Source organism: Cuculus canorus, chromosome 24, assembly GCF_017976375.1.
Source record: "Cuculus canorus isolate bCucCan1 chromosome 24, bCucCan1.pri, whole genome shotgun sequence".
Taxonomy (NCBI): Eukaryota; Metazoa; Chordata; class Aves; order Cuculiformes; family Cuculidae; genus Cuculus; species Cuculus canorus.
Window position 1 is genome coordinate 7630588 of NC_071424.1, and position 21196 is coordinate 7651783.

At 54.4% G+C, this 21196-nt stretch overlaps 1 protein-coding gene across 1 annotated transcript in view; it reads right to left on the reverse strand.

Moving 5' to 3' along the window:
- CACNA1S (calcium voltage-gated channel subunit alpha1 S) overlaps nucleotides 1-21196 on the reverse strand; it is a 48379-nt gene that overhangs the window by 7889 nt on the left and 19294 nt on the right. Inside the window, exons 10-35 of the mRNA XM_054087699.1 lie at nucleotides 20636-20796; nucleotides 19705-19930; nucleotides 18926-19133; nucleotides 18317-18437; nucleotides 17712-17826; nucleotides 17493-17586; nucleotides 16662-16731; nucleotides 16286-16418; nucleotides 15880-16009; nucleotides 15068-15127; nucleotides 14352-14458; nucleotides 13833-13920; nucleotides 13462-13569; nucleotides 12581-12633; nucleotides 12164-12310; nucleotides 11682-11883; nucleotides 10191-10349; nucleotides 9745-9855; nucleotides 9170-9253; nucleotides 6275-6331; nucleotides 3800-3928; nucleotides 3120-3185; nucleotides 2516-2607; nucleotides 1884-2043; nucleotides 1350-1477; nucleotides 802-898 (exon numbers count right to left, since the gene is read on the reverse strand). Of these exons, the coding sequence (XP_053943674.1) occupies nucleotides 802-898; nucleotides 1350-1477; nucleotides 1884-2043; nucleotides 2516-2607; nucleotides 3120-3185; nucleotides 3800-3928; nucleotides 6275-6331; nucleotides 9170-9253; nucleotides 9745-9855; nucleotides 10191-10349; nucleotides 11682-11883; nucleotides 12164-12310; nucleotides 12581-12633; nucleotides 13462-13569; nucleotides 13833-13920; nucleotides 14352-14458; nucleotides 15068-15127; nucleotides 15880-16009; nucleotides 16286-16418; nucleotides 16662-16731; nucleotides 17493-17586; nucleotides 17712-17826; nucleotides 18317-18437; nucleotides 18926-19133; nucleotides 19705-19930; nucleotides 20636-20796 (3106 nt within the window). The remainder of the gene's footprint in view (nucleotides 1-801; nucleotides 899-1349; nucleotides 1478-1883; nucleotides 2044-2515; nucleotides 2608-3119; nucleotides 3186-3799; nucleotides 3929-6274; nucleotides 6332-9169; nucleotides 9254-9744; nucleotides 9856-10190; nucleotides 10350-11681; nucleotides 11884-12163; nucleotides 12311-12580; nucleotides 12634-13461; nucleotides 13570-13832; nucleotides 13921-14351; nucleotides 14459-15067; nucleotides 15128-15879; nucleotides 16010-16285; nucleotides 16419-16661; nucleotides 16732-17492; nucleotides 17587-17711; nucleotides 17827-18316; nucleotides 18438-18925; nucleotides 19134-19704; nucleotides 19931-20635; nucleotides 20797-21196) is intronic.

Sequence of the window (21196 nt, forward strand, 5' to 3'; positions counted from 1 at the left end):
TTACTCGGAAAAGGGACCAGCACCTGCCTTCCTACAATCTCTTCTCAGGGAGCTGCAGAGAGTGATGAGGTCTCCCCTCAGCCTCCACTTCTTCCAACAACTAGGCCCCAGGAGACAGAGCATTTCCCTCAGGAAGATGGGAATCATCCTGCATTGCACTCTACCGTCCAAGAAGTGCCCCAGGCTGCAGTGAGGGATCTAGGGATCAGACTTACAATGGAGTTTGTCCAAGACCCACAAGGGTTTACACCAGTGCCTCAGCCCCTGCCCACGTGGTTTACACGTGAGACTCACACAGGCCCTGGATTTGTGCAGGATAAACTAAGCCAGGAAAAGTGCACTCGTGCCCTCAGAGCCAGTGTTTCCAGTTTCCTCAGTGCTAAGAGCCCCTGGAAACAAACTTCTACAGCTCAGTTGATGCAGCCAGGTTCTCAGGCCCAGTGTTGCCCTCCTGCAGGAGACGCAGAGGTGGGGCACCCCAGTGTGGCTTGGATGTCCCTCTGCACTGAGGGCTCCAGGTCGGGCAGCAACAAGCCCGCTGGTACCAACAACCCCCTCAGGGTCAGGCTGAGCACAGGCAAGCCCTTATCTTCAGGAACCACATCATCTCCATGCAGGTTAACAGCATCTCTCCTTGCCCCCAGAATACTCCCCTCCATTAAATGAGAGAGTCTATGGATAATCTAGTACACTGACAAGATGATGGATTGGCACCCTCAGCTTCCCTGGGGCGGCTGCAGAGACAGCTTGGGGCAGGTGCCCCTGTGCCCACATCCCCTGCCCCAACCCCTTGGCTCTTACCTTACAAGCTACCCGGTGTGGGCAGAACTTCCCAAAGCCCAGGGGAGGCTGGATGCGCCTCAGCAGAGTCACTACATCCAAGTGTTTGATCCTGCCCCTGTGGAGGCAACAAGCTGCATCAACAAGCTGTATGGTGGCAGACATGGGGGACAGGGGCCTGGGCAGGGGCTGGGTGGGCTTATCCTTGTCACCTGTCCCATGCCTCTGCGGTGGGTGAATCCCTACACTTCCCTGCACTGCTCTTGGGGAAAGCAGCTGTTACACATAGCACTGGACAGCAAAGAAAGGTGTGCAATGAAGGTGGCACGGAAAGAGTTGGCAGCATCAACAAGGCTGGATGAAGAGGGGACTGGAAGTTTTGTGTCCCCAAACATCCTAATGGCTTGTATCGGCCTTGGAATATGCTGGCAAGTCCACATCCTCCTCTCAGATGCTGGGATTCAACTCTTAGAGAGCGCCACAGCTCACGCTGCCACACATTTCAAGGCAGCCCACCTCACGCTTCCCACAGACCATCCCCTCTGTGCCACCCACCCCCCACCACTCACTTGGCCTCAGGGTCGTACTCAGCCCAGATCCGTTTGAACTCATCCAGGTGATGAGGCCCAAGGATGGACCAGTCACGGGTGAGGTAGTCAAAGTTGTCCATGATGACTGCCACAAAGAGGTTAATGATCTGAGGGCAGAGGGGTGGGTGTGAAGGATACGAGTTAGGGCAGGGGTCCCCTGGAGCTAGTGGATGCTGTGGGTCACCCCAAGCAGGGATGGATCTCCCACTCAAGGAGATCACACAAAAGGCTGAAGCAGGCACAATGCACCCTCTCCACCCTTGCAAGAGCCAACACAGACACATCTGGATGGCAGCACGAGGGCTGTGGAAAGAAACCAACAAGGGATCCTGGGACCCACAGGAGTGAGGTGCCATGTTCACAGCATGGCTGGGTACATGGGCTGGGAGGACGATGCCCATGAAAGAGGGTGCTGTGGGCTCAGCCCAATGAGATGCAAGGGTAACTCAACATCGGGGCAGCCCAGGGTCAGGACTAGGGGTGCCAGAGAGAGCCCCTTGGGACCCAGAGTACCAGGAAGGCGCAGAGCATGTAGAAGCTGATGAAATAGAAGTAGGCAAAGCCCGTGCCGCAGGTGTACTCCTCGCCCTCAGCATAGTCTGACTCGGGATCGCACAGTTTGCCATAGCTGCAGTCCAGCAGGATCTCCTGCCAGGCCTCACCGGTCGCACACCTGGAGACAGAGGATGTGTGCAGGTCTCTGCCTGCCCTGGACACGAGCTGGGCTGGCAGAGAGGGCTGCAGGCAGCCCAGCACACAGGGGAACAGGGAACCACTGGGAAAGGAGCAGACAGGATCCTGGGCTTGCTGTGCTGCTGTGGGGACACTGCTATTGAAAGCTTCAAGGTAAAGTTTTTGGAGTCACAGAAAGCTTTGAGCTGAGTTCTTGCTTCCCCTTGGGTTTCCTCACAATTCACCAATTAAAACCTAGTCTGTGAGTAGAACCCATTCAGAATAGAAACCCCAAAGTGTCCCTCTTTCCTGCAGCTCAGCCACTCCTGAAATGTTTCCCCTGCTGCAAGAGATTCTTCTGTAGGGCAAAAAAGAAATCAACTACAGAAATGCCAGTCTCCCTGGTGGGCTCCCATGCCAGCTCTGAGCCCAGCTCCTTTCTGGAGCTGTTCGCTCGCCGAGACAGGGCTCACCTGAAGAGCAGCAGCACAGCTTGCGGAAAGGTTTGAAAGTTGTTGTTTCGGTTGATCTGGGTCCCGTCCACCATGGCAATCTTCCCAAACATCTGTAAATCACATTGTCAGGTCCCCAGCACCTTTTCTCAGGCACTGACCACCTTCCAAAGCAGCACTGTCTCTGAGCAATGATTCCTCTTGTTTACATGGCTTTGAGTTTTCCCCAGAGAGACTGGGATCAGAGTGTCAGTGCTCTGAGGCTCCTGAGTTCCTTGGAAATTCCTGCCTATGATGAAAGAGCCCCTGCCTATGCTGCACTCCATCTGGGCCAAGGAGACAATGTCTTATGAACAAGCACTGGTGACTGCGTGTCTAGGTTGTGCTGTTGACTCCAAAAGTGCTATTTGCTACATGCCCCAGGTGTCCTGGCTGCAGCCAGGGGACAGGAGAAGGATGCTGAGGCTGTAAGCATCCTTGAAGACCAGGGTAAAATGTACCCATCACGTGCAAAGTCCCAGGGAGTGCCTGCTAGAGGACCTAGTCCCTTTCCATGCCATCTTCCTACATGCTATCAGGCTCAGGGCATCTGTTTAAGACAAAATCCCACCCCTGTGCCTCTTACCTGCATCCCAATCACAGCGTAGATGAAAAAAAGCATCACAATCAGCAGGGCTACATAGGGCAGAGCCTGTGACAAAAGGACCATGGCTCATGTAAGACACCAGCCCAGCATCGAAGCAACCGAGGGACAGGAGGCCGCGTCCAGCTCTACTGGTGAGGCTGGCATCCAGGCCTCTGTGTTGGGAGGACACAGCCTAAGTTCCGCCTGTTCCTCTCACCACCCTCCCACTGCACCACTCCCCAGTTCTCATGCAGGGGAGGCTTATGCCAATCCTCAAGGGAGCACCGTGTCCCTGCAGCTGGGACAAAAGCTGAGCACAAAGCAGGGATGCCCAGGGCTGAGAGAGCTGCCTGCTGAGATGCTGCAGCGCACCCTGGAGCTACCTACGGGGCACAGAGGCCAGCCTTACTGCGACCAGGGCTGATTGGCTCAGGCATACCCTGCTTGCTTGCTTCAACCCAGTTCTGACCTGTGGTGGTGTCGGCCAGGGAGATCCCCTGCATCTTCCCACCCATATAGGCAACATTCTCCTGCACATCATAAGCCCCTGGCCAGCTGCCTGCCAGCAATGGAGCTTTCCTGCTCTGCCCAGCGAGGCCAGGCTGCTTGCCCAGTTAGCCAGAAGATCAGAGCCTGCTGCCACCCTAGGGCATGGGACAGAAGTGCTGTTCTTTATGTACCTGGAAGGACTTAATGAAGGTCCACAGGAGGGTCCTGACACCTTCCCCCCGGCTCAGCAGCTTCACCAGCCTCATCACCCGGAACAGTCGGAAGAAAGTGATGGAGACACGCGAGTTGTCATCGGGGTCCTGCAGGCAGATCACAGCACTTGGAGGGCAGCAAGTGCTGGTGCCTCCAGGCAGACAAGGTGGGGTCCAGGTCCTGGGGCAGAGGGGTGACAAGATTCCCTCCCAGGCATCAGTCATGGTCCTCACAACCCTTGCCTGCATGGAGGACCAGACTGCAAAGAGGGTGTGCCAGCACCTTCCCTCCAGCCTTTCCAAAGCCCCTCCCCAGCCCCATTGTTTCACATCACTGTGTGTGTGTGTCCCCTCCCGATCCCCGTTCCACACCCCCCCCCCCCCCCGCCCCCGGCTGCTTGGGTTGCTCGCTTATGGATATGAGAACGAACGGGTTAGCTGAGGAGATGGGACACTGCAGGGAGAAAGGCATGCTGTAACGCAGGCTGGGAGAGCTGTCAGTTCACCACACACCAGATGGGGCAACCCAAGGACAGGCGCAGGTCCCTCCAGACCATATGGGATGCTTCTACTTCAGAGCCTATTTGTAAGGGTAGCTGTAGGCCAGGCAACAGGCACACGAAGGGTTAATGATGGCTGTTTAATCACGGAAAGGTTGGTTTGAGAAGGTCCCAGCAGAGCTTTCATGAACCAAAGGAGGGACTGACAGCCCGAGGACAGGGTGGCTCTGGGAGCTGCTGCCACCTGCAGCGATTCCCTGGTTTGGAGGGGCAAACAGCCATGTCCCAGGACTGTTCACCAACAGGCACAGCTCCAAGGCTTAAAGGGCCAGGTCTTGTCTGGGAGCAACTGAGACTCTGGTAGTTGGAGATGCTGTAGCATGGCGCAGCTTCAGCCTCTGCCACCAGGAACCATGAGCAGACCCTCATGGCCTCCAGCAGGCACTGCCCACCTTGGCTCCATCACTGCTTTGGATGCCTTCCCCACTGCTTCTGCAGCCACACAGAGCTTTACTGCTACCACTGGATCCTCCTCACTCCCATCATTGCACCCACTTGCTCCCAGCTATCTCAGGGCAACAAAACCCACCTTTAAACACCCTTCCCAGCAGCTTCATCTTCCCCAGCCTGGCATTTCTGAGTTCCAGTTCTGCACTGGAAAACACTAGCTCCTCTCCCCATTCATCTTTCTTTTGCCTTTCACCCTCCTAGTGACCATTTTCCACTCTCCTCTAACCATTTTTCCAGCTTGCAGTGTCAGAGGCTGCACTTGCACAGACAAATCCCCTCAGGCCTTACGCAGACAGGGTGATGGTCAGAGGAACCAAGGCAAACTGCTCCACCCTCACCAGCCAGGGACACCTTTGTAAGAGGCTCCATTCAGGGCAGATATCACAGTGCTGGGAAGTGGGATGGTGGAGGGCAGGGCTGGGGCAGCAGAAGAGCCCAGGAGGGCTAGGCCAAACAGGCTCTCAGGCTGGGAAGTGGTGTCCATAGAATCATGGAATAGTTTGAATTGGAAGGGACGTTAAAGCTCATCCAGTTCCAAACCCCTGCCATGGACAGGGACATCTCCCACTGGATTATGGGACTGGACTTCCAACCTGGCCTTGAACCCCTCCAGGGATGGGGCAGCCACCTCTGCTCTGGGCAACCTGGGCCAGGGCCTCCCCACCCTCACAGCAAAACATTTCTTCCTAAGATCTCATCGCAATCTCCCCTCTTTCAGCTGAAAACTGTTCCCCCTCATCCTATTCCTGCACTCACTGATCAAGAGCCCCTTCCTAGATTTCCTGGAGCCCCTTTCAGCACTGGAAGCTGTTCTAAGATCTCCCCACAGCTTTCTTTCCCCCAGGCTGAACAACCCCAACTCTCTCAGCCTGTCCTCATACTGGAGGTGCTCCAGCCATCACACCATCTCCGTGGCCTCCTCTGGACTCGCTCCAACAGTTCCATATCCCTCCTGGGCTGAGGGCTCCAGTACTGAATGCTCCAGGTGGGATCTCACCAGAGTGGAGCAGGGGGGCAGAATCCCATCCCTCACCCTGCTGGTCCCACGAATTTGGATACAGCCCAGGACATGTTTTGGGTTTCTGGACTGCAAGTGAACTCCTCCAGCTCATGCAGAGCTTCTCATCCCCCAGCATTCCCAGGTCCTTCTCCCCAGGGCTGCTCCCGATTCATTCTCTGCCCAGCCTGGATTTGTGTTTGGGATTGCCCCAACCCAGCTGCAGGATCTTGCCCTTGGCCTTGTTGAACTTCACAAAGTTAATGTCTTGCTCCATGTCTCTAACAGCAAGGGGAGAGCTACACACTCGAGAGGGCAGCTGGGTCTGGCGTGTCTCAATGCAGGACACGCAGGACACATGCAAATGCTGGCCACGGGCATGCTGGCACAGCCATGGGCAGCAGAAGGGAAAAGAGAGCACGGCAAGCACATGCAGCTGATATTTACAATGCCATCACAGCCTCCGCCGAGGCAGTACAATCCACCACTGGATGCAAGAACAGTCTGTCAAGAGAACAAGAGAATGAGCAGCAGAAGTGAGGTAGGAATGAGAGGGAGGGAGGAATAGGTGGCTGAAGAAGAAGATACAGACACAGAAGAAAGAGTAAGATGGAAATTTGGGAAAAGAGGAGGAGAGCAGGGGAAGGACAGGCAGCCACTGTCACTTGGGCTTACGGACAAGGTGATGTGACTTTTGAAGGGCAGAGGTAGCAGATAGATGGCAAGGGAAACACACTGATCAGAAAGGACTTACCCACTTCTGTGCCCCACCATACCTCACCTATTGTGACCTACATCTCTAGGGCAGGGGGTATGGGCCAGGAAATCTAGGGCAGATCTCAGGATGTGTAATTTTGCTGCTTCTCATGGACTCCCCCAGATCAGGCCCAGGGCAGAGACACAGAGAAGCTCTGGGGTAGGGGAACTCCTTCCCAGCAGACAACAACACCTGACCCTTCATGAGGTGGTCCAGTCTCTCCTGCACAAACCAAGCTCATTCCTGGGCCAGTGATTGCAGGAGGCTTTAGGTAGGATGGGAGGGTTGGCCCTTGCAAAGGGGCTGAGCTTCCAGGACAGGCAGTGGCAGGAGGGACACACCAGCATGGACACTACTAGCCCCCAACACTTCAGAGCCTGGAGCAGTGCTGTCAGAGGGGCCCCCATCTCTCCTGCCCCAGACCCTTCAGGACCTCCTGGGATCTGAGGGAACCCAGTGACTGAACACCCAGGAGAATCTGGTGGTGGTGACTGACAGAGGGCTCCTTACCACACGACTCCCCCTACTGCCTCACCTGGACAGCCCCACGTAGAGAGATGAGGGAGGAGAAAAGAAGCAGAAGGGAAAGAGAGAGCAGGAGAGGACAGACTTTGCAAATCACAGTCGTGTGCCTGGGTGCCACCACAAACGGCTTGGCTGCAAGGTGTCACCTGCCACCTCTGTACCATGGTGCTGGCTGGTTTTGTGAAATCCACCCTCCCTAAGTCCTCCAAAGTCTGCCTGCGCTGACAGGGTGATCTGTGGTGGGTGCAGGGGTTGCAAACAGCTCCTGGGAACCAGAGGTAACAGACCCACCTTGCACTGACCTCTCAGCAGAGAGACTTATTGGAAGGGCAGGTGAGGTTGCCTCGCATCCGCCTTCTAATCCAAATCCCCCTGCACATCACCAGATGGCTGGGAAAAGCTTGGCAATGTTGGGAGGGGAAATCTTGGCATGCAGAACTGGGGGAGAGGACCAGGAAAGCTCAGGCGTGATAGGACCATTCTTGAAATCCTTGGGGGTTCTGCAGAGCCCTGCTGCTGCCAACCGTGCTGTGGCACAGAGAGCACAGCCCTGGGTCAGTCCCAGCCAGGGCACCAGACTCCTCCTAGTGCCTGTGACCCACGGTCCTGAGCACCCCCATGGCTGAGCATGGCCCTACTTTGACACCCATGCAAACTGACCTGGTCTCCTGCTCCACAGGGACTGAAAATCTCTGCCCAGCACAGGGCCCTGAGTATTCTTGGAACTTCACTTCTGATTGACAACAACATGAGGAAGGATGTAGAGCCCTAGGAAATTATACCCTACAGACAATGGGAAACAAGGTCACAGGCACAGAGAGCTGGGAGGCCAAAGACCTGATGACAGATGAAAGCTGCTGGCACTGGCATGAAATCTGGGAGTTCATCAAGGCTGAGAAGCCCAGACACTAGAGGACAGCAGTAACGGTGTGCAGGGCTGTGCAGGGAGGAGCATGTTGCTGTCACAGGGGAGGAAGGTGGGTGATTTTGCTCATCCTAGCTCTGAGGCCTGGACCACACTCCAGAGAAGAAGGTGACTGCCACCAAGGGTCCCTGAACACCCTCTCCTCCCCAGCACAGAGAACGGATGAAGATCATCCTGCACAGGGGTGGCAGTGGCAGCAGCTCTGCCAGACATGGCCTTGCAGTGGACCAGAGCTGGCAAGTCCTGCTCCTGAGAGGAAGCAGTAGGTGAAGGCACTAGAGAGTGTTAATTTATCTTCTACCCAATCCTACAACTGCTTACAGCGTTATTATCATATCTGCAAAATGCAGCACATGACCTCCTCGTGCAGAGGGGCATTTTCAGCACTAGGATGTGGATGCCCCAGTGCTATGAAAGGCAGTGGCATGCTGGCTTCCTAGCACTGCTCTGAAAATGCTCCCAGCAAAGCGCTTACCTTGTAGCCACTGCCTACAGCCACAAAGCCACGCAGTTCATATAGCGCAGAGCTTCTGATGTAGTGTCTAGAGATACACGTGCGCACATATCCAGGCAGTCTGTGTATATGTGCAGATCACTGTGTAAAGGGCCACAGGCAAAGCAAACACCTTGAAATGCGATGAGTTCAATCCTCCCCTGGTACGGGACAGCAGTGTCCAGTAGGTACAGGCAGTTTTCTTACCACCTGCACTGATCTGAGGCTGGACACACCAGGACTGGCTGTCCAGGCATGCATGTGGAGAAGACAGGCAGGGAGAGTGGGGCAGAGGCTGACACAGGTCTTGCTGCTCATGACTGTTCCCTATAGGATCCCAGTGCCCACAGATTTGTGGGAAGGAGGCAGTGTGACATATCGGCTGGCTGGGCATGGTCTCCTATGTTTAAACAGTGCTTTAAGATCCACAGGGCCTCGGCTGTGATCTCCACACACTCGTGCCACGGGCTGATCCTTGTCCCTCTCCAGAACCAAGCAGAGTAGAGAACACCAACCCTCTGCTGAGCTGTACATCACACTGGCATCCCTGTCTCAGGGCAGGCGCTGCGGCACAGCCTCGAGTGGGTGCTGGCAGCAGTGCTCCGCAGGGACACCCCTGCGTCCGAGCAGCCTGACACTTACGTCAATCTCACTGAGGATGACATCAATGATGCTGCCAATCACTATGAGGAAGTCAAAGACGTTCCAGGGGTCCCCGAAGTAGCCCTGTTGAGGAAGAGCCAGAGAAAAGGAGTGAACATCCAAAGATTAAGTCGAGGAGTAGAGAGATGCTGCAACCCAGAGAAAGGAGTGCTGGAAGGATCACCAGTGACGTCTGGCACCTCAGGGAGAGGCAGGAGAAGGGATGGAGGTCAGACCTTGGAACCTCTGGTCAGTCATCTGGTCCTGTCTTGCAATGATGTGAAATGAGGAGGGTGGATTGAGGCAGCTAGAGCTGTGACCTTACCAGTGACAGATGACCCTGAAGATGGGAACAGTGCTTAGCTGGGTTGGGTTGGATTTGGCTAGCAAGGGTAGCCCTGACAAAGAGTAGTCAGGTCCTGTTCATGGGGGTCCCCAAGGGTCTTACAAAGGTAAGTTCTCCAGAGTAATAGGCCTCGGGGTACTTGTACTTGAGAGACAAATGCAGGGTAAACGGACTCCCCCAGGATGGCCTGAAGCCCTCTCCTGCTCTTCAGACCATCTCTTCCTCTCACCTTGACTTTAAAGGCCATGAGCTTGAGGATCATCTCCAGGGTGAAGAGGACAGTGAAGGCTACGTTGAGGATGTCTGAGACGTGGTTCATTTCTGCAGACTGGTTGTAATGCTAAGTAGAAAGTAGAAAGAGCCACATTAGCTTGTAGCTGGTCCAACCACTGTTGTGAGCTCAGAAGTGTGTGCTGGATGCAGATACCCCCTCCACAGACCTATGGTTCAGCAATGGTCAGCAAAAAGGAAATTTCCCCCCTACAGCCCCATCCCTGGGCTCCCCACATCCAACCAGTCCCAGTTTGCCCCTATCTCCAATGGTGCTGAGCACACAGCATGAGTTTTGCAGTGTAGAAAAGACCTCCTCCCCAGAAGCTCCCTTGGAGACGACAGGGCTGAGCTAGCCACGGACACCCCTCCATGACCACCCATGGTGACCACTGTGCCCCTTACCTGCATGCCCAGGCAGATGGTGTTCAGCAGGATCAGGAAGAACATGAGGTACTCAAAGTAGGAGGAGGTGACCACGTACCAGATTTTGTACTGGTAGGGGTTCTTGGGGATGTAGCGGCGCAGTGGGCGGGCCTTCAGTGCATACTGCACACACTGGCGCTGCGGAGAGGAGGGCAGGTGTGAACCCACAGTGGGCACAGCGCATCGCCAGGGCACAGGCACAGGGTCAGCACCACTGGCAGCATTGTCCCCACAGACGCAAGGTGGGTTCCCCGCCTTCTTCTCAGCCCAGCAACTCAGGCCAGGCACCCCCACAGTTCAGGTATCTGCTGTGTTTTCTGCAAATACACTGCATGGGACTAAGTTTCCAAAGCCACTGCTTGCCTCTAAAGATTGCCATGCTGCCCTTGTCCAACACCCTCCAGTCCTGAGTCTGCCTGGTTCCCATAGCACCTTCCCAAGGGTCTCTCAGGTCTGGCCAAGAACAGCCTGAAGACATCATGCAAACCAGGGGTGAAAGGGACACTGGGTTTTCTCTCTGCACCCGAAGGATACCGAGCAGCCCAGGGCCATCTCTGCTGGGTTCATGTGCCGCACTCATCACCCCTGGCACCTTCAGCTCAAAGTGCCTACGCTGTCCCTGCAGGCTTGCTCAGCACAAAAGCACATCAGCATCTCCTGTGGGCCAGCAGGCACCCCTGTCTATCTGTCCTCCCCAGCACACGTCATGTTCTTTGCTGATGCCTGTCGCACTTGTGCTGCTTTCAACCTTGATGTCCCCAGTCAGAATCACAGCATAACAGCATCACAGAAGGGCTGACAGTGGAAGGTGCCTCTGGAGATGGTCTGGTCAAAGCAGGGCCAGCCAAACCTTTCACCCAGGACTGCATCTGGTTGGGTTTTGAATACCTCCAAAGATGAGAGACTTCACAGCCTCTCTGGGCAATCTGTTCCAGTTCCTGACCATACTCATCAAAAAAAAAAGGGAGGGAAGGGTTATGTTTAAATACAATTTCTTGTTTTCTTCAGTTTGTTCCCACTGCCTTTTGTCCTGTCATTGGGCACAACTGAAAAGAGCCTGGCTCCATCCCCTTTATACCCTCCCATTAGGTATTTACACACAGAGATGAACCTTCTCTTCCCAATACTAACCCGACTCAGCTCTCAGTCTCTCTGCACATGACAGATGCTCCAGACCCTCGGTCATCACAGTGGTCCTTTGCTGGACTCACTCCAGTACGTCCATGTCACTTTCGTACTGGGGAGCCCAGAACTGCACACAGCCCTCTGCTTCAGCTCAGTCTGGGTACTCTGTTTGCACCTCAAGGCCCCCTCACTGGTTCTGGTCCACTCTGCCCTTCCCTTGGAAGGCAAACAGACCCAGGGCGAGTTCCACTCATCTGCACCACTGCTAAAGGCTGATCCAAACCAGTCATTGCCAGCAGTGCCAGACTTAGGGTTGGTCCACCTTGCCCTTTCCCGTCTCATTACCTGGTTCTTGTTCAGCTCACAGTTCTTGTACTCGCTTTCCCCCTGCTCCTGGAAGGTGACAATGACAAAGCCCACAAAGATATTCATCATGAAGAAGGCAATGAGGATGATGTAGATGATGAAGAACATTGCAATCTCCACCCGGTAGTTGTAGATAGGGCCTCTATCCTCAGCATTAGTGTCAATGGCCTTGTAGAGCAGCCTGCAGGAGGGAAAGTGAGGCAACAGAGTTCCTAATTAGGCAGGAAAGACCATTTCTCCTCTTGAAGGTTACAGTGAGCTCTGGAAGCACCCCAAATCCAACAACAGTGGACAGGGTTGCTGGTCTGACCTTGTCAGCGCCACAGCCACAGTCCTGTCCCTCAGCCTGGGCAGCTCTTTACTTTACATTTCTTTACCTGCTGCAGGTAAAGGCCTGCAGCACTGACCTGCTCCCAGCACAGCCCCATCCCTCAGCCAGCCCCACACACGCCCAGACCCACTGTGGCCAGCCTTCGAAGGTGGAGACGGTGAAAAGTGACATCATGGCTGAGAAGACATTGTTGAAGTGGAAGCTGCTGTGAAACCAGACACGCTCCTGTAGCTCAATCTGCGTGGGGTCCCCATCCACGTAGTTGATGAAATAACCCCTGCAGCAGAAGAGCTGTGAGGTTCACGGGGCACGGCCCCATTCAGCCCACCCACTGTGGCCCTTCCCCAGGGCTCTGTAGTCGCTGGGAGGGGAGTGCAGTCCTGTGCTTGTTGCTGATCTACCCCAAGGTGAGGGAGACCAGCAAGAGACCTCAGCTCCAGTTTTTTGATGCAGCATTCCCGCATAGGAGCACAGGTGGCCCGTGTGACACACAACCTTCCCTCCCCGGCCAATGCCCTGCTGGGGCTGAGCTGCAGAGAACTCTTACCTGCACTCCTTCTCTGTCATCTTGGATGGATCTGTGCATTCATAGAACTTGCCCTGCATTTGAAAGAGATCAGATGTTGCTGTGACTTCAGAAGCCCTAGGCAGCTTTGAATTTTCCCCAGTCAGTCCCCACCCTGTCTCAGTGCTGACTCCAACCCCGGCATCACACCACCATTGGCTTCCCTCCTGCCTGCCGACACCACCCAGTTCACAGGGTGTTTCAAGAGCCGTGGAGGATCCTGGGGTTAATCCCAGGCTGAGATAAGTGAACGTTGCCTGGTGATGGGAACAAATCTTCCAGGGCCCTGACCTGAGACCTGTCTAGCTCCTCCTGTCTGGGAGCCAGCAATTTGGAAAACAGGGAAGAAAGCTGCAACCGTACAATTAACTAAAAGTTAAGGGATGCTGTCAGATCTGCTCAGTCTGCAGGGTGCCCTGAACACTCTCCCCACCTTGACTGGGAATTTAAGCTCAACTATTAGAACAAAGGTGACCTCAGACAGGGTCAGCTCAGCCATGGAGCAGCCAAGGCCCGGAGAGCAAGAGTGGTGCTCCGGGGAAACGCTTTGCATCCAAAGCACAGAGGAAGTCAAAAGCATTTGCTGCCTTGGAAAGGGGAAAATGAGGCACTAAGTGGGGCAAGGTAATCTGGTCCTTTTACGTGTACTGTCTGGCCCTGACAGTATCCTGGGTGTTTCCTTCCCATTGCAGGCTCTCCTGCTGGGAAGTCTGGTGAAGGTAGGTCTTCCTGCAGAGCACAGAGTACAGCCCATGCTGACCCCAACACTGGGAAATGCCATCCCCAAGAGCAATGACTAGAGGAGCCTGCCCAGGATGTGGCTGAGCAGAATGTCTCTCCTGTCCACCTGAGACACCTCTCACCTTGAAAAGCTGGACCCCGATGCAGGCAAACATGAATTGCAGCAAAGTTGTGACAACCACAATGTTTCCAATGGTCTTGATTGCCACGAACACGCACTGGACCACGTGCTGCAGAGGTCAAGGACAGTGCACACGTGAGTAGGCCTGGGGCAAGCCCCCACTGCACATCCCACACCCTCACACTGCAGGGATGGACCTTGGGAAGATCACGAGCCTGACAAGAGCAGTGAGATGGGCAGAATTCTTCCACAGACAGGGAGTAGGAATGGGGTTCCTGGTCCTGCAGACCCCACAGGGCATGATGGCTGAAACACAACTTCCCATGAGGACTCCCATGGGTCAAAGACGCACAGCATCAGCTTTCCTCTTACCTTCAGCCCTTTTGCCCTGTTGATGGCTCGCAGAGGCCTCAGCACCCTTAGCACCCGTAGGATCTTCACCACTGAGATGGCACTGGACCTGAGGAGGAAGGCAGAACTGAGACGATGAGATTCCCCTGCTTGGGGCAGCCTGGCACAGCTTGACTGAGCAGCCATGGAGACTAGGCTGGGAATAGGGATGAGGGGCAAGGGATGGCAGAGACACGTGGATGTCACTAAGCCATCACCCCACACAAGGCCAAGGGGTGCTGGCAGCTGAAGAAAGCAGATCCAAAATTGAATTCCTACTTAGATCTTCACCTTCAACACTCAAGGAGTTTGCATCCCTGTCTCCCAGTTTTCCATGCCCTGTCCCTCCAAGCATGATTTTATGAACTCTAACACACAAGCTAATGCCTGGCCCTTGGGCGGGCTGCTCCTTCTCCATCCAGCAGAGACAGCTGCAGTACCCCAGCTAGCCTGAAAGTTAAATAGACCTGTGCCCACCACGTAAAGTGTGGAGGTGCTTACTCGATTCCCCTGGAGATGAGGGAGACGGCAACCACCAGCAAGTCAAGGATATTGAAAGAATTCCTGCAGAAGGAGCCTTTGTGCAGGAAAGCACCATAGGTTGTCATCTGGGGAGCAGAAAGAGGTAGGAGAGAGGTCAAGCAGGGCTCAAGGGTCACAGTCCCTCCACAGCCCTGGGACAGACAAGGCACAAGGGGCTTCTCACAGCTCCATCACTTGGGCACCCTATCCTACTCAGACCTCTACCTCTCAGCCAGGCAGGAAGATGACTCCAGCTGGAAACCCTCTGTGCTGTACTAGCTGGAGACAAAACACTTCCCAGTCATTCAGTAAATTAAAGAGGAAAAGACTAAAGAGACCTGGAGTGGGAACAACATGCCACAGCTGCTTGAACTACTCTTTTACTCCACAGATTTCCATTGTTTTCTCTTTGTCAAAGTTTTTTTCTAAAGTACCACAGAACAAAAACCCCAATGCCATGGCCTATCTGTCTCAATGTGACAGCATGACCTCACTGGAGGGGACACATGGCCTCTGGGGCAGGTCACCTGCCACTAGGCTGAATGAACTCTGGCGACATGAAGATCAGTTGGCAGCTTCTCATCTCTGGGTCCTCAAGCTTGTGCCCGAAGAGCTTGAGTGTCCACGGCCAGAACAGCCTAGAGCCATATGCTGGGTCATGTCCATGGCCAGAACCATGAGACAGAGGGACTCACCTTCAAGGCAATTTCGACTGTGAAGACAGAGGTGAAAGCAATGTCAAAGTATCCAAGAACCTGGGAACAGAAGCACCAGAACTGGATGAGATTTGGGTGACGTGGGAAATGGTCCAGTATATTCAAACATCCTGGCATTGTGGTTTTCCCTTCATTGGGTAGACCGGTGAGCCCATCTAGCTCAACAGAACCTGCAAACCTAGTGCCAAGAAGACTCCCGATCTTCCCCCAGCTCTGCGGATTTTCCCCAGTGCATGATCCAACCTGCAGTCTGGGACCAAGCTCAGTTTCCAAGTCAGTGAGGCTTGACACGATTCACTTGAAAGCACCTGATACCAAAAACACTGAGTGCCCTGGCAAGCTGTCTCGTGTGAGACCTCCGTAGTCCCTGTCAGGCATTGCACACGTATAGACCCATCTGTGCCTTGTAGACCTGTGGTTACCAGTGCTCCTTGCCAACAGCTTTTCGAGGTGCTGCACACATCAGTGGTCCAGTTTGCTACGTCATAGGATGACCCTATCCCCAAGAAGCCACCACAGCCTTGAACCGACCTCATACATCCTATCAGGTGCATCTTTTCACCCAGAAGTAAACTGGGACATGGAGTAGTGGAAACTTGTCCCAGCTGTGCCCTGAATGGAAACACATCCAGTCTCTCCCCCAAGTGTGTTGCCCTCCCAGAGGCAGGGATTAAATTACAGCTGCCTGCTGAGGCTTGACATCTGGCAAGCAAGGCTCTGCTTACTGAGGGACTGTGGGCCTCCATGAAGTCTCCCCTACCCTTCCCAACCCTCCACAGGTACATGAGCACCTGGTTGCGGAAGGATTCAGCCCGGATGGGATCCTCAGCTGCCAACGAGATGCTGCTGAGCAGAATGAAGAGCAGGATGAAGTTGGTAAACCAGGTGGCATTGACAATTCTGTGGCACAGGACTCGAAACCTGCCAGGGACAGAAAGAGCATGGGATGCTGCAAGGGGCCAGAGAGACATCAGATAAGGCCATGGAAACCTGGAAGAGGGTTATGGCGAAACCTCAAGGACAGGAAAGCAGGAAGGGATGCCTGTGCCTCCCCTTTCACAGCGACTTTTCCCAGTGAGCTGGCTCCCTTCAGAGCTGGCTGTTACACACAAACAGGAACCCCTTGGGAAGGGTCAGTGCCAGAGGTACCTGGGACAGTCCTGACTCCACAAAACTGGGAGAAGGGTCAGTGCCTACTTGTTGGTCGGGCTGAAGATGAAGAAGGAGCTGGCTTCAGGCATAGGAACAGCCTTCTCTTTCAGCTGTAGCTCTGCAAGGGGACGCGGACGAGGACTCAAGGGGATTTCAGGCTCGTCTTCCTCATCATCGCCTGCAGGGTGGCCATAACGGGAGGAAAGGAAAGAATTATCCAGAGAGGAATAGGAAACGTGACCTTATGGATAATCTTCTAATCCTGTGATATTGATCTGAGATCTGTGCCAGAAGGTCACAGCACCCAGAATCTGGCAGAAGGTCACCACTTCTTCCCCTCCTCACACAGCCAGGGTTCTGGGACCATCCCTCTGCAGTGCCTCCTCAGCTTTCCCACAGCACTGCCAATGTCAAGTCTTACCTGGGAAGTCTGCAGAAGGGTAGGGGTCTTTGATCTCATTGACGTTGGATTCAAATTCATCCACTTTTAGCTAAAACAAGAGACAGAGAGGAGGACATGCAGCTGTGTGTGTCAGTGTTTCTGCCAAATGTTGCATAATATCCAGACCCTGTCATCTTGCAAGCCATGTGGGACAAGCAGTGTCTTTGCATTTGGCTTGTACAGCACCAAGAACATTGAGTCCTGGCTCAGAATGGAGCAGAGTGAGGGGAAACACCTCAGGGATGCTGCAAAGTGAACAAAAAGCAATATCAAGAGGATGGGAGAGGGGTACGTGCGCTGGGCAAGAGCCTGGGGTCGTGCATCTATACCACAAGTGGGACAAGACATGGGGTGACTCCTAGGTGAGTTCCCATGGGACGTCTCTGGGAAGTGGATAGGGAAGTAGCCGCTGGTCAGATGCTTATGAGAGGCAGCTCAGCATGCAGTCAGCACATCTAAATAGAGTGGTTTGCATACAGGTCGTGCTGGTGTAGACATAAAACCTGTCTGGGATCCTGCAGACGTGCTCTGTTCCCCTTCACACTGGTGTGCACCAGTCCATCTCAAACCCTGACAACTGGCTGTGACCCAGGAAATGAATCAGAGGAAAAGAATCCCCAGCAACGGTCCTGTTACCCAGGCAACATGCCCTGCCTGGACCCGAAGAGCACCCATCACCAGAGGATGCTAAAGCGAGAAGTGATTCTGGCAACGTTGAGTCCAGACCTAGGCTGGTGAGTCCTGGCTGGTGGAGGAGGAGTCTGGTCCCCCACCAGGAGCTCCCCAAGACCCAGCCCCACCAGCACTGACCTTGGCTGTTGTAGGAATCCCTTCTCCCTTTGCTTTCTGCTCGAGTTTCTTGGCCAGCATTTGCTTCTCATCTTCAGATTTCTCTGGGTAAGCTCTGAATGGAGAGGAGGGGAGAGCAGGAACTGAACTCTAAGCAGGGCCATGGGTGATGCTGTTCTGCGCCCTCACACCAAAGCACCTGGTTTGGGACCTGCCACCAGCAGGGATTGCAACACTCACCTGGACATCTTTCTACGTTTGCGTTCCTCTGCTTTGGCCTTCTGGGCTAAGGTCAGGCTTTCAGCCTCAGCCAGGTTATCAACTGCGATGGCGAGGAAGACATTGAGGAGGATATCTGGAAGGACAGCGCTAAGGACATGAACTTGGTTTCTCTTTGGAAGATGTGACCATGACTGTCCATGGTTTCCAGGGTGCCCTGAGAAACCTTCCTGGAGTTGAGCCCTTGAGATAACCTTGATATATCCATCCTCATGAGTACTAAGCTCTGGGATGGCTGCCCTCTCCCCACTTTAGCTCAGTCCTTCCAGCCTGGACTTGTTACTGCACTGACTGATGGCTGAATCTCTGCTTGCTGGTGATCCAGTTCTGCCCCATGGTTTGTTTTCCTCCAGACCCCAGAACCCAGCCATCACTAATGCAAGCCCTGAAGCCTGTTGTTGGTTTCCCTGCTGTTCAGAACGAAAACGCTTGAGGCAAGCACTGAAAAGCTTAAGAAAGACATCCCCCCACCCCCCTCCCCCTTGGCTCCCTTCACAGTCCTGTGTAGCTGATGCCATGGAGCTGGGTATGGGGAGCTTAGGCCTGGCTTGGCAGGCGGAGGATACAGTTCCCGCAAACAAAGAGGATGATGAAGTAGATGCAGACTAGCATGCCGGGAAAGGATGGGCCCCCGTAGGCCATGATCCCATCATACATGATTGAATTCCAGTCCTCTCCAGTCAGAATCTGGAAGCAGAGCAGAAACAAGGACTTGCGAGCCCCCCCAGCAGAGCATGGCAGAACCCCACAGCTCAGTCCCACCCTCCTGGCTCCAGCCCCAAACCCTCACAGCTGGTACGACTCAAACAAGGGAAATTAGGGTAGCGTAAAGGCTCTGTGATATCAAATAATTTTTTTATTTGATTGTTTGGTGTTATTTCACCTTAATTTAGCCCAGGGTATCACAGAACCTTTATGACCCCCTGATTTCCCCTATTTGGATCATAACACACAGCCCCTACAACCCCACAGCCCAACCCCACCTCCTGCTCAGCCCTGAACCTGCACTTCTCCTTGTGACCCCAATTGCAACTCCCTGCTTGTACCTCAAAGTCACATCACCTCCCACCAACTCACATCTCTCTGAGCCCTAGCTCCTGTCAGGAGCCCAAGGGGCAGGCGACACCCAGCAAGCAGCCTTCCAGTCCCCTGCAGCACTTCCCACAGCCCTGTACCTGGAAGACACTGATGAGGGCTTGGGGAAAGTTGTCAAATGTGCTGCGCCGCACTTCCATGTCCTCAAAGTCAAACTTGCCTCCAAAGAGCTGCATGCCCAGCAGTGCAAAGACGATGATGAAGAGGAAGAGGAGGAGGAGCAGAGAGGCAATAGAGCGGACCGAGTTGAGCAGGGAAGCCACCAGGTTGCTCAGAGATGTCCAGTACCTGGGGAGAGGAGAGACAGGAATGTGCAGGAGGCAAAAGAGTGGGGAAGGCTGTGGGCAAGACAAGGTAGGAGCAGGGAACAGACCACTTGGTCGAGTGGGATGTGCTGGCAGGCCAGCAAGGGGGGCTCTGAACCAGCACCACTCGCAGGCTGGGCACTGGGACTGCTCCAGCCAGGCCCCTGGAGGTGGAAATGAAGCTCCAGGCATGGCATGACAGGCAAGATGCCCTGCTGCCTGCTCCAGACACCAGCAGACAGGATGGGGAAGGGGGATGAACACACAGCAGGTTGGTGCCAGAAAGAGAAGCCAGGAGTCCTGGCCCACAGCGCCTCCATTTACAACACCTCAGAACCCAGGGCAAGAGAGGGACCTCAGAAACTTCCAGCAAGCCCTGGTCTGTCCTTCTTGCCACTCCCAGGCAACATCCTGGAGACAGAAGTCCCCAGCTTGGCCTTGTTCCTCCATCCAGGAGCTACCAGCTCAGTGCTCGCTGCAGTCCTCCCCAGGGACAAGGCCAGTGATGCCTGGGGACCATGAGCCACCAGCACACACAGAGATCCCTCTCCAACCTGGTGATCTTGAAGATGCGGAGGAGCCGGATGCAACGTAGTACAGAGATGCCCAGGGGTGACAAGGTGCCGAGCTCCACCAGGATGGTCTCCAAGATTCCCGAACACACCACAAAGCAGTCAAAGCGGTTGAAGAGTGACATGAAGTATTGCCGTAGGCCCAGCGCGTACATCTTCAGCAGCATCTCAGCCACAAAGAGTGCTAGCAGGACCCGGTTGGCATTATCTGGGGTGGGAGATCCAGCCCATCAGAGCGTGGACCTCTTACCTCAGAAAGGCACAGCAGGAAGGGAAATAGGCCAGTGCTGCTCACCTTCCTCTTCTGCTGACCAAGCCCTGAGCTGCAGCTGCAGCAAATGCTGTCTTTCAGAGAGCACAGAGGAGAGGAACTTGAGGAGGAGGCAACTTTGTACTTACATGTGTGAAAGTGTGGCTGTACTGTGCATGTGAGTCCATGCAGTGTGTGTGTGTGTGTGTGTGCATGTGGCTGAGCTGTGTCCGTGTGTGTGCAGCTGTGAGCCACGTCTCTGTGTGTTTGCACGTGGGTGGGTGCAGAGAGCGTGATTGCATGTGGCTGTACTGCATGAGCGCATGCAACATGTGTTTGCGTGCTATGCATGTGCGAGTGCAAATGTACATAATCTGTGTGTGCTCACCATGCAAATACACCTCCTTGGGGATGTACACGTGTATAACTACGTACCACACATGTTCAATGTGCAGTTGTGTGACAGTGCAGTGGGGATGGTGTACACACACACACTTGTGTACAGGCTGTGTTCGTGTGCATGAACGAGTCTGCATGTGTCTAACAGCCCCTGTGCCATGCTGGAGTGGCTGTGCACACACAGGAAGAACTCACACATGTCTCCAGGGCAGCAGGGTGTCCAGGCCCTCTCTCTCTCTCTCTCTCCTCAGTCTCTTTGCTCACCTTGCACTTGTGTCAGCCATTCAGGCTGGAAGTGGTGCTCCGAGGCGATGGAGAGGGTATTCAGTGCCACCAGCAGGATGACAAGCCAGTAGAAGAACTTGGACTTCACCGCATCCCTGCACTTCCTACGAAACATTCGGTTCCAACGCCTCCACTGACGGCTGGAGAGATGGGCAAAGGGTCAGCAGAGCTGAGCAGCAGGTCCTGTCTTACCCAGGGCTGTGACTGCAAACTGCAGAGCAAAGCCACCCCATCCCTTTTCTCCAGGCACCTTCCCTGAAAAGGGCTGAGAAACGTAACCCTGTCCCTGTCCCTTGGTGCGTTCACTCAGGCATTGTGATTCCTTCACACAAACACCTCCTGGCTTTTTTTTTTTGGCCTGCAATCACCACTGTGTGGCTGCACCAGGCCCAGCTCCTAGATCATGCCACGAGAGGATGCTTGGAGCTTGATCCCAAAGTGAAGACGTTGTTCACCTTGAAGTGACTTTTTGCTGGTACCAAAGGAAAATCCCATTTCCTGACAGCAATGTTTGCATTTCCTCCTGGGTACACAGCCCCC